Raw genomic sequence first — 17595 nt, forward strand, 5'->3', positions numbered from 1 at the left:
GACACATTTCTCATATTACTGCTATATGCATTACATTCCAATCTGCGAAAGTCAATATTTTTTATTGAATTCCCACAAGTCCATCAAAAGTAGAATCTGCTTAAGTCAACGCCAACCACGCCAACAGATAATGTAAGTAATGACTTCTCACACTGAAAACACTGATGCTAGCCAGAGCTTTAATACGAACCTAAGTGCCAAACTCACTGCCTCACTCCTCCTTTTAATATAAACACAATAAAGAAGCATTTGCATTTATATAGTTCTTCCAAGCCATCTGACGTTGCTGCCAGGCAGTACCCAGAAACAGCTGAGCGTCAAACTGATTGTTACCTGAGGAAAATTAAGATAAGGGAATAATCCCATGGACGAAAATGGCTGTGTTGGATCCACAGCAGTGGAGCCAACCAGGTAAGCAGAATTAACAAACCACTGCCTGTTGCCAGTAATGGAAATGCTGAGGCTCTATACAGTTTTATGATTTTAATACAATAAGAATGATAACTCACTCATCCCCCAAATCTGGGATGTGGCACACCTTGATCTTCTGAGGATCAGGCTGGTGTGTACTTTTGCATATTTGGATGAGTTAATGACTATATATGAATTAAAAGCTCATTCCGCCCTAGTTAATATGCAATGCTTTGAATCCACAGGGAGCTGCAATATATCAGGATTTATCTGAGAACCAAACAAGGTTGTTGATAGTACCAGAATTTGTGATTCATTGGTGCTGCAGACACTGGTCCAACCAATTGTCCACCCACTTTTTGTGTGTCTTGACTTATCCCTTCTCACAATTGTTTCCTATGATAATTTACCTTTGTGCTAATTTGTCACATTCTCATGTTGCTCAGAACAGCTGCAGAAAAGCACACCCTCATTTGTTTCAGTGTGACCATACACCAGGTAGAGCGCTGCATCATACAGTATTCTAGTGACATGTTACTATGCGAACAGCCCAGCACTTTGGCCACATACCTGGAGAACAAAAGACAGCTATAGGTGACAGCGGCACCGTGGTCATCTGAGGCTGTCTGATTTAATGGCCGGGTGACTTTAATGATAATCCACTGGCCTCTCCCTCCTTCTTTCCCCCTTAGGAGCTCTGCTGGATGACAGGAAACAAACAGTGCTCTGACACTTCCCACTAATTAGCATCATTAGCATACGGCCATTATGTGGCTGGACAGTAGCATGACAGGGCTCTAAGAAAGGCTACAGCAGTGACCTTTGGTGGACAACACCAGCTGTCAGTAATTACCCATAGCATCGGCCAGAGTGATGGAGACAAAGACTGACTCCTTGTCCTTGAGGACCTATGGCGCGCAGGAACGTCTTCCTTTTTATCTCCTTTTTGCCTGTAAGTGAAATTATTTATAGAAAGAAGAGAAATATGCTCACATGCTCAAAGGCAAGTATGCGGTTGTTTCTTATCCTAAAAATGAAGCACCTTAAAGTTTCATAGGCTTCAGGCAAAGCTTTAACTAAAATGTGTGACTAAATGGAGAGATGCGCCTGCGTATTTGCTGCCAGAGGCTTGTGTATGCACACTGTTGACAAATACGCTACACAGGGTGAGAAATAATGACTTAAACGCTGTTGCTTCATAAACGCCAATTTAAAGGTTCTATGTGGAAATGACTCTATTCTCTGCCTAAATGCCAGTAATTACCGCTAATTGTTTGCTGTAGTTTTCTTACGCTTCTAACCGTCTTTAAGGATAGAATGTTATGACTGCATGTTTCCTTTCATCTCACAGAGCAACTTCTGTGCCGACGTGCGGCAAAACAACTCTGAGCGTTGGTATTAAAGTGAAAAAATAATTTGAAACATAAAAAATAAAATTTGTTTGGAAAATTATGTGCATAGAGATGATGTAGTTACCTGGTGCAGTGATACCCAAATGCATTAACCTCCCTCTCCAAGGTATAATCACAGACAAGCACGCATGAACGAACACTGGTATGTGCACAAAATCACAAACAGATTAATGTTACTATACTCGTGCGTCCCGCTTATTGATGTGATGGATTCCCAAGACCACGGCCTCAAACATCACAGCCATGTGCCAAACCCCACACGTTGCTCTTACCTTATCCAAAACCACATTTTCATTTGAACCGTAACAAAAAGGCGAAGCCCTCAAACGGTGCTTTGAAAGACTGGAGACAGGCCAGCCTGTCCTACTATTGTGTAAGTGTCCTCACTGTCAAGGACTGAAAGTCTCACTGGTCAAAGATAGAAAGTTTCAGGGTTTTGCATTCACCCTTAAAAAGAAAAAACGCGTACATCAACACATCTGCCCTTCCTTGTGTAGTTTATACTAACTTTTACTCTTTCAGTCTGATTTAAACTCACATTTTTGGATTCCAGTACAAAGTTTCCCCAGTGGCCTCCCTGCTCAGAAGTGTTTTTTTCCTCCCTCTCTCTCTTTTTGACATTTTGTTATCTCTTTTCAACAGGAGCGTCCGTTATGAAGGTTACCGCATCAGATGCTGACGACCCTACATACGGCAGCAGTGCTAGAGTGGTGTACAGCGTGCTGGATGGAGAGAAATTTTTCACTGTTGATAAACACACAGGTAAGAGCGATAAAGACCACACACTCAGCACTGGCTGCCCTTAACTCACATAAGATTCTTTTCTTAGCGTTCCTTGTTTTTTTTCTAAAGCAATCTCAAGCTCAGAGACCATAATTCCCAGATCAATCAAAATTTGTGGCCAAAATCAGGAAATCAATTTGCCAAACACAAGCAACTTTACAGAGCTTCAGCCAGTAACTACTGGCTGCTCTTACAGTAGCAAGTACTGTACCATATGGCACAGTTTGTTTGGTTGTGTTTAGCACAAGCTTTGAGCATATATTTGGAGATTTTATTTTAGATGATAATTATGTGGCAGCAACAGCATCCTTTGCCTTGACATACAATGTGAGAGAATAACATGTTCTTATGAATATGATTATTATGAATTACATGAATTTATTCCAAAATGCTTTGGTTTAATTGTTTTTGATTTACGTTGAACTGCTGGTCTGCTGGTCAATTTAACAAATTTGTTTTGACAGTTGCCCACCATTATATCTACAGTAAATCCCAGGGTTATACTTCAGCTGGATCCAGATTTACCCCCTAAAGAATTTCATCCAAGTTATATAATCCAAAAAGTCCCAGTTTCCCTCAGAGTCTGGATCTTACAGGAGGGATAAGTCTTGACCCACAGTCTTTCAGAAGTAGCTTAGCATCAGTGTTGCCTTCAAATGCCCCCCAAGGGAAATGCACTAAAGTTTTAATGATTCCTTTTTTGGTCTCCTCCACTTTGATTTGGTCAGCCTGGGTGCCTGGATGATAAATGGCTCTGCCTTGGTGGGACTAGCCAGGAGAGACTGGGTGGTTTATTCCAGCCTACGTCTCCTGACCCCCCACGCTACCCACAACCCCCCCCCCCCCCCCCCTCTCCTTCACCATTTTTTTAGGCGGACAGGCCAGCTTAATGGGTGCGAGTCAAGAAGGTCAATATGAAGAGGACACAGAACAGCTGTGAAATCTGCCTCATTAATATCACTCTCACTCACCCTGACAACAAACTGAACAGTCTCTGTGTTTTCTCTGTCGCACTGACCTGAGGCGGAGGTGTCCCTGAGGCAAAGGAATTATTTTTTATAAAGACTGAACCCTGGATTCAGTATAAGATTTTTTTTTTAATTTAAAAGTGGATCATGGCATCATTATACTGTAACATAAAAATAGTAATACATTTTACACATTTTAAATAAACCTTCTAACACGTGTCTTGTTTTCCCACTACTGATTATTTGCAATTTATTCATTCATCCTTATCCAGGATTACAGAAATTTCAGACTGATGTACATGGGACCTACATTTGCATTTTGTGAAGTGAGATTTCACGTACAGAATTGTAACAAATACAACATGATAAATAGCATTTAGTATGATGTTCCTTATGTGCCATATGCAGTTCAGCCTACAGTGGCATGAGGTACTGCAGACTCCACCTCAGAGCCTCTGGATGCATTTTGTGCTGGTGTGTGTTCCCCACATCAAACCCCCTGAATTATATTGTTGAAGCTTTTCCTCTCGGAATGGGTGAAACACCACAGTTGTTTAGACTGTGCATTGTTCCTTGTTGCAGATTGGATTTTGGGTCTGTGCTAACACAGAGCCATTTACCTCCTCTTGTACCTCGTTTCAAAACAAAATCAGCAACAAGGGATGCTTCCATATCTTAACGGCCAAGGGAACATGGGAATCAAAACAAAACAAATGGATAAATAAGACACGCGTTCTGTGTAAGAATGCAGATGTATAAAATGTTGATAAAGACATCTCCTGGATTTCACGCCTTGGTCGGCTGTGCTGCATGTGCGCTATAGATTTGTGCACAGGGTCAGAGTTCAGCAGAGAGCAGCAATATGTGCAGATCATTGCTTGCTGACAGTGCACACAGTGGCAGAGGAAATGAACCCTCTCCAAGGCGCAAAGGGCAAGCAAATACCTAAGCCTGGAAAAAATAGCTCTTTGCAGTTTTTACAATGGCAATGAAGGTCCAAATTACAGAACAGCTGGTTTTGTAAAAGCACAGTAGATTTAGATTTCCATTGCCTAGCCAGATGAAAACAGAAACGCAATTGATGTGAGTGAAAAAAAATGATTGGAACATCACCATTTATTTCATACTAATGGAATGCATTACCATACTGAGACACTATTTCACAGTTGGTGTACACGGCCCCATTACCCGGTTAAATTGGTTAATGTTAAGAATATGTGATATGCATTAGAATGTGGACCATGTGCAGTCGACTGACTACAGTACATTCATGACATGCAGACTACTGTATGTAGAGTCGTCTACTCTCAGGCTCTGCCATGTTATAGCAATAGTGTTGTGTACTAGTTGTGGACTGGAGTTTTTACTCTTGACAGCCCTAATTTGAATGCATCCCCCCTGGCTTTTGGTGGATAAAAGAGGGCCATGTCATCTGCCTCCCTCCTTAACTCCATTGCTGCATGTACTGTATTTTGGCTACTCATAGAACATGGCCCAGGGCTAAATGTGACTGGAAGCACTGAGTTGTGTACCCAACACAGTGCAAACCTTTGGGAATGAGACAGCACCAAGCCCAGGAAATGCATCAATAGATTCTGATGTTGAAAATCTCAAGGGGTAAAGTGGAATTATATTACTACTGCACACTAAACCAGCCAGCTACTGATGCTGCTGCCACTGAGCCAATGAGTGGTATGTCTCTTTTAAACTAAGAAGTGCCATGAGCTAGTTTGTGTGAGCATGAGAGAGACATACCGTATAGAATGAAAAGAGAGACCCCAGTGCTGGCCAAATGTAGTTTTTACCAATTAAAAAAGCATACATTTGTTTCCCAACAATGACAAATCATCATGGTCCAGAATCAAATCTAATGTAACGTTTAACTAGCTTTGTTGCACAAATTTTTGCCATGGTAACCGAAGCAGGTCATCTCATCTTGAGTTAAAAAGTTGGTCCTTGCACTAACATTGAGTTAGTCTTGTTTCACCTTCACTCAGTCTACAGTACAACCATGTTTTATCTGACCAACCATTCGGTTAACATTCAACAGCATGTGCACCGTGGACCAAATGAAGTCACTGCATTGGTTTGGCCTCCCTCTGTGCGCTTCCTAACTCTCTCTCTCTCTTTCTACATTATATCACTTTCTCTGTGTCCCCCGCTTACTCTTTGGAAATCTACTTCTTAGGTTTGAGCGCAGTTTTACCCACCATGGAAGGAAGTAATGCTGTTCAGGGTGGCTGAGGCATGCCTTCATTCTGCCCATATATATTATTCATTTTAATACAGCTGAGCCATAAAATAGTATATAGGCAGAGGCGCAAATATGACACAATCTCCTCCATCCAGCCTGTCTGAGGAGGTGAAATGGAATGTGCTGCACTTATGCCTCCATAATACTGTGCTTAGCAGAAGTCAATATTCAAACTAAGAGGCAAAATATAGTTAGTTATTGCGTAAGTGTGAACCACCAACGTAACCTTTCCATTGGCCTCACTTCTCCCCCAACTCTCTTGCTCTGTTTCCCTCTCTCTGGGGCTCTCCTTCAATCTCTCCCTCGTCCCTCAATCATTAGGGATCATCATGACAGCAGTGGCGGATTTGGACCGTGAAACACAGGATCGTTATGAGCTGGTCGTCAAGGCAACAGACATGGCAGGACAAATGGGCGGTCTCTCCGGCTCCACCACGGTGACCATAGTGATCACAGATGTTAATGACAACCCACCACGCTTCCTGCAGAGTGAGTGTTTCCCACACATTCTTCTTTCTTTTGACGGAGAAAGACTTGGTGACACAAAAGGAGAGGGAGGAAAGAGCAGAGAGAAAAGTGTAAAAGTGAGAATTGAAAGACAGTAAAAAATATGAATACAGTGTAGTTTGCAGGCCGCAGGCTTGCTGACACCAGCAAGCATTAGTGGTCATACTTAATGTGCTGCATGTAGTCTGAAAAAAATCACAGAGCCTAAATTTATAGGCCAATCAAAACCACAGCCCATAACGAAGTAGTCTATCAGATGTGAAGAATTGATGCGTTCCACTGCACATTTGATCATTACTTTCAAGAAAGGCTCAAGAAAAGATGAAATCAATATAGATGATAGTTTCATTATTGTAATATTATTGATTTATGATGGTATGGTGGTGTTTGGGGGCTTTTCAGTCCTCAACAGGTAGAGTTAAAACATGCTACTGAAAATGGAGTCCGTCTCCCCTCATCGCACAAACATACCTAAATCAATTGTATTATGGCAAATAAATTGAGTCTGGTTTAAATGCGACATAATTATCATTATTTTCAAATAAAACTGCTTTCATTTCAACTGTTTATTTTGTCCACTTTTTCACAGTTAAACCACAACACTATTACTTTTGTTACAGCTGGAAGAACAGCATCTGACAGTCTGGTTGATTGTATTTGATATGTCTCCACACACCTTTTTCTTATTTCTGTATAAATCCTTTTTTCATCTCAGTAAGTCATATTTACCCAGTCAGAGGGATAAACCCAGCAGGATTATAGTATCTCCACTGTGGGCCATGGGGAATAGATAGAGTTTGGAAGGCAGCCTCATAAATAAGATGCAAAGGAAGACGACACACTGTATATGTAAGGACTTTGATTTTTTTTCCTATAATGTCCCCCTGGGGAACAATAAAGTTTATCTTCTTACTTTTATCTGTTTTATGGTGTGCATAATGAACTCTGGCAGGCCTCATGCTTTTTTTCTTTTTCTGTCATTTAAATGTAACTTCAAATTTAGCATTTGCAATATCTGTCGTCACAAGTAAATGTTATCCCATTCTTGTTTATGCAAAACACTTTGCCGTTTATATAATAAAGCTGGGGTAGACAAAAATATAGAAGAAAAAAGAGACTTGTCATACAAACCCACAGCACACACCGACACAAACAACACAACCACAGCCTTTGGCTAAACTTGTTGAATCACCTGCTGTCATAGTAAATCTACCTGCCACACAGCGACTTCAACACATTAAGACATTACAGGACAATGACATCAGAGAAGATTTGTAACATCTGCTGCTCAGTGTCTCTCAATCAAAACAGTAAAAAAAAGGGTGTTGTAATTTAATAGTGTGGAATTGTGGGAGTTTTTCCTCACCACCATTAATGACTTTCTGTTTTTTTAGAATCCTTCAGTGTCTGTGAAGAAAGCACAGAATTCAAGCAGTTTTTACATTTAAAGTGTTTTACTGCTGCGGCACAATCGACAGAGACGTTAGTAAATGGCTGGGAGCTAAGACTTATTGTTTGATTTTTTTTCTCTGATAACTTATGAACCAGATGTTCAGGTGGGTTTTACCAGAAGCTGAATTACCTGCAGAGGTGTCCTACTCTCCATAATAGATGGATCAGAGGAGTTTCACTTTAAAAATCTATACTTCTGGTGGCTCACCCTTTGACTTGATAGAGCATAAAAAATGACTTTAAATTATTTTTAGTCAGACACAAGACATCTCAACATAACTCAAGCTGCACTCCTTTATTTCTCTGATAATTTATTAACCAAATGTTTAGCTGGTTTTAACCAGCAGCCAAATTATCTGCAGACGTGTCCTCCTCTCCATAACAACGGAAGGGGGGATTAAAACTGTTAATCGAATAAATCAGAGTTTTTGCCTGCACAGTTCAGTGGACACAGGACAGGAAGTCTCCCGTGACTCTGAGCTGAGCTGCGTAACATTTGCTCGGCTTCTTTCTCTGATAATTTAAGATCCAGACATTCAATGACTAAATTCCTTCATCTTGTTGAAATTCATAGTTGAAGTTGATGTCATCATCATCATGGAAAAACACAGCTCAGAAATGAAGTAGGTCTAGTTATATTAATGTGAAAAAGTTGCATATTATACCGACTATAAATTTTATATTTTAATCTGATTAAAGCAGAAGTACAGCAGTAGTAGTTGATTTTGTGGGGTTAGTATGTACGGAGTCTTGGGTGGGGAAACAATACCCTTTTTGTGCAGTAATTGATCTTCTTATTATTTTTGATTATTTTTTATTTGTCAGACTTTGACACTGACTGGCACCCCAGACTTTAGTATAGGATCAAACTGTTACAACTTATATAGAGTGTTTGGTCTGAAACACGGGTCAGTCAGTCACTCTGCTCTGCTGTAAGCCGAGGAGAAAACTTTCCTTGTATCCTACAACCTTTATCCAATGAGGAGAGAGAACGGCATAAAGGGGCGGTCCTCTCTGTGTGTGCAGCCAAGGGATGTGTGTGAATGTGGTGACGTAGGGACGAGGGCGGGGACTGCTAACTCCATCGGCTGACAGGAAGTTAGCCAAAATGACCGGATCGCTTACTTCTGCTTTAATCAGGCTATATTTCATCAAGTGTAGCTATATTATGAATTCAACGTGATTCCAGCAACACATTAAAGCAGATATCAGTGGAATGTTTTTGTTAATATAAGTCCTAAATAGTCCTATTTTCCGTCAGCAATCACTTACATGAAGTATTTCAGCCTAAACACGAGTCTCTCCGTCACTCTGCTCTGCTGTAACCCGAGGAGAAAATTTTCCTTGTGGGATACAAGTGTTATCCAATGAGGGGAGAGAACGGCATGAAGGGCTGTGTGTGCAGCCAAGGGATGCGCGTGAATGTGGTGACGTAGCACGAGGACCAATTGATGCCTGACAAGGGCGGGGGCTGCTAACTCATGGTGCGTTCAAGGAAACTCGTACTTTGTGTTTTTCCTTCCTGTGAAGTCATACCAGTTCGATCTGGTACGAGTTCACGGGTCGGAAGTTACGAGTGGCCGTTATAGGGAACTTTCACAGACAACAGGACGGTAAAAACACGAGCTACGGGTTACCTGGAATGCTACCAAGTCGTAGTTGTGACTTGAAGCTGTAACTTACGGTTTCAAAAGCCTGCCTTGAACACAGCATTAGCCGAAACGGCCGTGCCGATGATATCTGCTTTAAAGCAACACTATGTAGTATTTTATTACCATAAAATCATTTTTCTAAACTCATTGAAGTGGTAGAAAAATGGTTAATATGATGAATGGTGCCGCCACTGCAAGCTGGGCGGGGTCACGTGTAGACACAGGTAGCAGAGAGTTGCTCTTCTCAACCAAAGTAGGCTACCCCGAATCCTATATAGTGTTGCTTTAAAAGATAAGGCTAGTGCCACAGTAAGTACATTCATATTGTAGTATTGATATTGTAATAAAACACAGCAAAAAAGACAAACCCTAACCTTCTATTTATTTCTACAAATGCTGCTAAATGGATAGATTGTTGCCTAAACTAAATTTCATTGTGTTGTTTCACCAGTGCAGTGACAGTAAATTATCTTGAATCTTGAAAATGACAAAACATTGTCTTCAGATAAAGGTATAATAATGTGATTTGAGTATTTTTATACAGCTTTTATGTGAATGTAATGATTACAGTGACAGACGCTGCCTGAAGTCTACCTGTTGCTGTTCTTTCAATGTCATCCCAACTCAGCTTTGTTTTCTCATCACACATCTCCTCTCCTTTTGTTACGATCTCATTCCCTTCCCCATCCCACTTTTTCTGTTTCTGGCCCCAATCCATCTCTTCTACCATTATCCCCCTTTTTCTCCACCTACGGCCATTCATCTATCTTTCCTCTTCCTTCCACCACCAGTGTTTTTCTCTCTTCCTCTCCCAGTAACCTTTGTCTCCCATCCTTCTTCTGCTGAGGTGCTTTCTGCATCACCACCTACACTGTTGTTTGTCATTTCACTCCACTGTTGCTTTGCTAAACCTGACTCTCCTCGTTTTATCTGTCCACATATGTTTCCCACCTCCGGCAACCTTCTCCTTATACCAGAGATGTATCAGTTTTCGGTGTCAGAGGGGGCGAGTACGGGGACGCCGGTGGGACGTGTCATCGCCATGGATGCGGACATGGGAGAGAACACCGACATGAGCTACCTGATCAAAGAGGGAGGGGAGCTCTTCAAGGTCACAACTGATATGCAGACACAGGAAGCTATTGTTTCCATCAAGAAAGTACGTTTAATCTAAAGGTCTCCTACACTGGTCTTATTGTTGTTGGTGGTGATTCACTCATCCTTTCCCTCAGAGCATAGCAACAAGACAGCAACAAGCTGCATAATTGAACTAAGTCATTTCTACCTGTGCTTTAAATTTACAAACACAATTTTGTATGCACTGTGCTGGGAAATGATTGTTCTAATATCAGAGTCAATACCTTCACCGGGCACAGTAGCCACATTCTCTTTAAACATTTGTTGTTGTCGTTTTAAACCATAACACCTCAAGCCTTGTTACACCCATGCTGATTGGGATTTTGTAAGTAATAAACACGTTGGCCTCTGCTGAGCGACTATAGAGCTTTCCTCTTAGTCAGCTGAGCATCTCTTTTCAGACAGAAAACTCAACATCCATAGAATTGGGGGAGAAAAGGAGAAGATTGGTCTTTGATGATTGATGATCATTGGTTGCCCGCTGGAGTTTGACAGGTGCTGTCACTACTGTCTCTCTTCAACAGTTGAACTGTTTTCAGTTTCTTTCCCCACCTTGCAATCTGTGACAAAAAAAGAGTGCGGGAAAAAACATTGTAGCAGTTGCATCTCTTCATTGAGACACACAGATCTCAGAAGTGTTTCTCCTGAGTGACACGCCACTTTTGTGAATGGAGCCTAATGGGAAAATGACCCATGTGACATTCAGCCAGTAGCAATGTTTTGGTTCAATGGAGTGCTGACAATGTGGCAGTGGCAACCATATGGGCCAGCAGGAGTGATGTTTGCCTAACCCAGTGCCCGCTTCACAATAACTTGAGAGACAGCATCAGTTTGTTTGTGAAGGGATATGTGTACATTGATGCAGTGGCTGACTTCTGGCTCTGAGGGCTGAAATCTATATTGCATGAGTGTAGATTCATTCATTATTATTGTAATGTAATATAGCCTCTGGCCATCAGTATCAGTGCTGGGCATGTTGCCACTTCAAATGCTGGACGGCCTGAGATTGCTCATGGATTGTTTTTTCCTCTTCCAGCCTCTGGACTTTGAGAGCAAGCGTATACACAACGTCGTGGTGGAGGCTGTAAATAAACACGTGGACCCTCGCTTCGTGGACCTAGGCTCCTTTCGAGACCAGGCCATTGTCCGTGTCAGCGTGTTGGACATAGATGAGGCACCCATATTTCAACCAGCAGAGGGAGCCATCATGGAAGTGCTGGAGGACGCCAAAGTAGGAGCGTTGGTTGGCATCGTTACTGCTAGAGATCCAGACGTGAAGAATAAAAGCATCAGGTAAGGAATCACCAAATCATTACGTATGTATGATGTTAGAATAATACTTTTCATTATCCTTAGTTGGTTCACACTTAACACGACAATGATCCACACTGGAATGCAAACTATACTTGAAATGTAATAGATCGAGCAGACTAGGGCTTTAAAGAAGGGATTGTTTCTGACCCAACAGTGCTGAGTTTGTACTTATGTTTGTGTGATGCGACTCGGAAATGATATTAAAACCTCTGGGCTGTGTTAAAACAGTGGCATCGATGAAAAATAGATGGAAATACAGAGATGGGATTAAAACAGTTCTTAGATACTGTAGGTACACAGCTGCTTTTTCGCAACAGCCCGATAAAAATATACCTGCCAAAACACTGGCAATAACACATTGCCGTGGGAAGATATTACTTCCCTAATGTGAATAACAACATCACGAAGCAAAGTTTTGCATGACAATGAGTACCTCTGTTTTTATGTGGCTTGGACAGGACACTGTAGCACTGCAACACTGGCAGCCAGAACACAGGCCTGCTATCACACATTTGCTGCATCTACTGTGTGTTACTCTGTAACGCTGTAAACTGTAGTCGATTTTTTTTTGTCAGAACAAAATTTGCCCTATGAAAAATGCAACATCCCAAACTACATCTCACTAACTACAAGTGAATACATGGGTAGCTGATAGGCTTGAGAGCAAAATATTTTCTTTTAGCAATTCCTCTTGAAGATGGAATGAAGGCACAAGCAAACACTGAACAGTAAGACTAGTACGATAGATGGAGCCATAAGACGTCTCTCTTTTTTCTTCTCTCAGATCACAATGTGTGATAAAAACAGTATCGTCGGGTAATCTTCTACACCAAGGTCTGTGCTTTATGTGTCCTCAGAAGAGCAATTGTAGTGTAAGAGGGGAATATAGATAAGGGCTAAGACAGTCTCACTGACGGAGTATACTCCGACACACGCAGGGGCCTGTGCAAATTACCTCGATTAAAAATGCATGAGGCTCAGAGTTCCAGGTGTAATAAAGTACAACACAATGGCAGCGCTGTCGTTCACCAGTGTCTTGGCAGCCTGCACCTGCAAGCATGCATGTGTGTGTGACAGAGAGAGAGGGAGAGAGAGACGTGTTCAAGCATATATGAGTATGTGTGCGACTGTGCGTACATGTGTTTGAATAAGTGAATGGGCAAGTGAGTGAAAGGGGGGGGTCAGAGGTTGGCCAGTAGCCACCCACTAGATAGAGAGCTCACGGCCTCTGACATTACTCAACACACCCTTGTTAAACCCGACATAATCATGCACCAGAGTGATCAGTGTGAGGATCTAAGACCACCCCTTTTGGAGAGAGTCATTCTTCCACATCAAGCTGCAAATGGAAGCACGCGACATAGAACAGCTAAAACAAACAAAGCCTGACATTGCATAAAGATTCAACCAGTTGAGTCAAACAAGTGAGAGACAGCATACATGTACAGTAGGTGCACCTCAGAAAAAGAATGCTCTCAAATACAAAGCAAGAGATTATTGCCACATGGTGAAAACTGCAGCCGGCCAGGTTTGTGTTTTTGTCACACAATGACAATGTTTGGAAGAAAGAGTTCATGATTCTAAACAGTGGGAGAATTTATGTTCATGAGAAGAGGATTGGTAAGAGACTTAAAACATGGTAATGATGCCACTCCTCCCACTCCCATCCCACAAGAGCCAACACATACTGGAAACAGAAGGTCTATATTTTTATTTCTTATTTAACATGCTTGACAATTAAAGCTATGGTCTACGATCTGAAAGACGATAAGAAAAATTTGAAAAAAGCAGGAGCCTCCTAACGACACGCCCCCTTCACCAGAGCAGAGCACAGCAACAAGCCTGCTGCCAGCAGAAAGCAAACACAGCTTTGAATGTGGAGTAAAATGTCGGATTCACAGTCACACCTTCCACAATAAAACCAAAGATTAACTCTGTTGTATCAGCACCGCTGCTGCAGCCTGAGCGGGGTCGCTCTGCTACAGACCCCGGTCTTCCTGCTCCTCTCCCCCAGACACGTGTGGCGAGCAGCCTCCCTCCAGCTCTGGTGCACCAGCTGCCGGTAATGACGGCGGTGCCGCCATAGCAGCGCCGTGGAACGCTCCAGAGCTGGAGGGAGGATGCTCGTCTGTAGCTCCACAGGGCCGCAGTGTGGCTGTGCAGTGAGCAGAGCGACCCCGCTCAGGCTGCAGCTGCGGCTGGAAGCGGCAGTGTGTCGTGGAGAGGATCAGGGAGACTTGACGCGGCACCGGTACCGGCAACAACGGCAGCAACACATTCTGTGCTTCTGTACTGTGCTAGTGGCAGACCGGCCGGGGTGGGGGGCCAGTAGGTGCTGAGTTCATGGGTTCACATGTCTGTGGTTGAGCAGCTTGGCAGTTACAAACTACTTGTACTGTAGTTTCTAAGCGGAAGGGGGTGGAGACGAGGCCGGACGAGGCGTGTCGAGTCGGGATGGCGAAGAGCAGGGGAGACGAGGGGATTGGATGGAGGGTACAAGCCAAAGGGAGCCTTCCGTGACGGATGGATAGCATTGGTCAATATGCAGGCCTACGGCTGATAGACTGAATGGATTTATTTGGTTCTTTTTGCTATTTATATTGTGTAGATCAGACTACAGGACCATAATCGCTGTATAAATGATGTAAATAATAATATAATAATAATAATAATTACCAGTCTTCCAAATTGTAGACCATAGCTTTAAGAAGTCTGATTATGTGGGGGGGGGGACACTATTATACAATAAATTGTGCAGCAAAATAATGGACACAGATAGAGGGAGGTGTACATCTAATCCAGCCACATCCAGTTACTCCTCTAAATGGGATGCACGTGCACATCCATGTGGGTAATATGTTTGTATGAGTTAGTTCTCATGTGAACAGAAAAAAAATCTCATTTCATACACAGGTTATTTTCAGGGCATTTTATGTGAATGTAGTCCCACAATGCCTCGTAAACAGCAGAGGAAATGGTTAATAATCAGAATCTGTTTCATTTATTGACATTCACTGACATGAATGAAAAAAAAAAAACAGATGCAGCACCCACACTATTACAGTATATTAAGAATGCATGATCAGAATCCAATTGTATCCACATGTCTTTCTCTGTACCACATCAATTTGGTTGGTATGGTTTCTCTTGACATTGTGCATTATATCTACAACATGTGACCATTATTCTCATGAGACCTGGGAGGATGCTGGCTGGCATGTTTGTCAGAGAGGCTGAGAGAGCCGATAATGCCCATGGTGCTTTTTTATGGTCTATGTGGGCATGAGTAAGCCAGCCAGCTGTGAGCGTGTGATGAGGGAGAGGAGCTAAGAACAAAGAAACCTTTCAGCAGATTTTTGTTGACTCACCAATCTTTTGAGAGCACCAAGTACCCCAAAGAACGGAAAGATGCATTTGTGGGTTTTTTTCTAGAGTGCACAATGAAAATTTAATGTTTGTTTTCTTACACCGAAAAGGCAAAGAAAAAGTCAGAGTATAGCGGCTTTCAGTCAGGGGACACAGCACTATTAGAGTCACAGGACCTGTGACAAGGCTACAGTAAATGCCTTGAAAATATAATTACTTAAACCCTGGTCCCTTCTATGGAAGCTGTTATTCTTTGCTTTAGCCTGAAGTCAACTCTCCATGTCCTTGTTAAGCTCATGTAAAAAAATACAAATAACCCAAATGACTTGATAATTGAAATTCCTGTTTACTGTAGACCCCACCTCTCAGTCAGTTTTCTCTCTTTCTTGACATCTACAATGCATGACGTCTGTTGTTACAGGTTCTCTATCGATCGGACCACAGACCAGGAGATGATCTTCCATATTGATCCCGATTCAGGAGCCATCACACTGGGAAAGATTTTGGACCGAGAGACCGCAGGCTGGCACAATATCACCGTGAAGGCTGTAGAAGCAGGTACGTTGTTGAGCTTGTCTCATTATGTCTTCCTACTGCAGGGAAGAATGAGGTGTTGTTCATCATGTAGTGCTCTTCTCACCTCGCTGAAACGTCTGCAATAACATATAATTAATCCTGCTGTGGACAGTCTGATCCAAGACAATAGTTTCATTTTCACTTTACGCAAGACTTGTGCATCATAACATGTCAAAGCAAAGCCTTGAAGAAGCATGCTTTCCAGATAATAACACTGCAATGGCAAAACAATGAAATAGTAATTAAAATTCATTCTCATGATTTTTATAATTATAGCCATTTCGCATTATGCAAGGAGAAAAAACAAAAACAAGGACACAATGACAAAACTTACATAAGTGACAGTTGAAACTTCTGACAAGGAAACTACTTGCATTTGTTTGAACAAATTACACTTTCAGTTTTTTAAAACAAGACAGTTAAAATTACTCCATTGATTGGCATGCTACTCCCAGTGCCTGCCAGTGATGGAGACTCCACAAGTTGAATTTGCTGCCGAACATTTGCCGACTCCCACCAGGGGTGATAAGGGGTGACAGACAAGCTCAAACTGCTGCTGTGATCATTAGCTGCTAAAGCTTCTGGCTCATTTTAGATGGCTTTTAGCCTTGAGAAAGGCAGAAAATAGGACAGAAATATATGGTTGAAGAAACGGATGTAGGATTTTGTTGTAAACAACTTTTTCATCTCTGAAGTTATAGGATGTATCAAGGGATAAAATGGTTTAATGACTAACATCAGTAATGTGCAGTATTTTTTAGGCTGATGGCATGAATTTGATGCTTCTTTTAGCTGTGGATGAAACAAAAAAAAAACTGTCTGTGTCTGACATTAATACTTTTAATCAAAGGTCACAAGCATCACCAATACAGAATCAGATGTTTAGCTTAGATCTGTTTGTGGTTATTGATTCTATTAGACTTGTCAATCACTTCTGGGATGATACCAGCTTTTCAATAATTTGTTTGGAATATTAATGTTTTTGCTACAGTTTTCACAAGGGAAACAACTTGTCAGCTTGAAATCACACTGAACCGACTTTATTTGTTCTGCCAGTCCATCAAAAACATCATAGGTCTGAGAATTAGCTGTCAATGCACTCACTGTCACTTTTCTGATATCAGTGGGGGAGATACAGTCCTAATTTTATCCCTTTTCATAGAGCTGACAGGACATGTCACTGAAAGTGAAGGGAGAGCTTACATATTTTTTCATCTTACTGATTCATGTTGTCTTAGTAAAGAACATGAAGGATGTAATAAGTCGGAGGAAACTGGGAAGTTATTATGATACAATTAGAAGTTAGCTAGAGAAAGACCCTGGTATTCCCTGGCTTTTTCAGTCTTATACAGATGAAGTGATTTTGTGATTGCAGTGAAAGCAGAGGAGATTGCGTTCTGCATCTTACTGGTATCCACTATTGCACACAAGAGGGAAGGAAAACACAGTGCATTTAAACTAAGCTGATTTTTAAAATGTCTTCATATTTGTTCCTCTTTCATATAGCCCCCAGTCTGAGGGGCTGTACTGTGTATTACTGTGATAATCAATACAGCCTAAACTGAATAGTAAGAAGTCTCATCCAACACAAACATTAAGACAAAATCAGACTTTTTTTTTCAGTCGTTTTTTTTTCAAGCTGTAATTCCCAGGGCAATTTGGCCGCTTTTGTGCTCAGCCTCTTTGTGCTTGGCATTATGTCATAGGCACATTTTAATGTTAATTGAACATTTAAAGCGGTCCTACCCCTTCCAATATCAGTC

At 41.8% G+C, this 17595-nt stretch overlaps 1 protein-coding gene across 1 annotated transcript in view; it reads left to right on the top strand.

Annotated features, from left to right (window-relative positions):
• The window catches only part of cdh22 (cadherin 22), a 174245-nt gene that overhangs the window by 118324 nt on the left and 38326 nt on the right, over nt 1–17595 (top strand). The window contains exons 5-9 of the mRNA XM_085777693.1: nt 2466–2585; nt 6150–6317; nt 10417–10598; nt 11613–11869; nt 15678–15814. Coding sequence (XP_085633819.1) covers nt 2466–2585; nt 6150–6317; nt 10417–10598; nt 11613–11869; nt 15678–15814 — 864 coding nt within the window. The remainder of the gene's footprint in view (nt 1–2465; nt 2586–6149; nt 6318–10416; nt 10599–11612; nt 11870–15677; nt 15815–17595) is intronic.

This window comes from Trachurus japonicus, chromosome 5 (genome assembly GCF_045865225.1).
Source record: "Trachurus japonicus isolate A0001 chromosome 5, Traja_1.0".
NCBI lineage: Eukaryota > Metazoa > Chordata > Actinopteri > Carangiformes > Carangidae > Trachurus > Trachurus japonicus.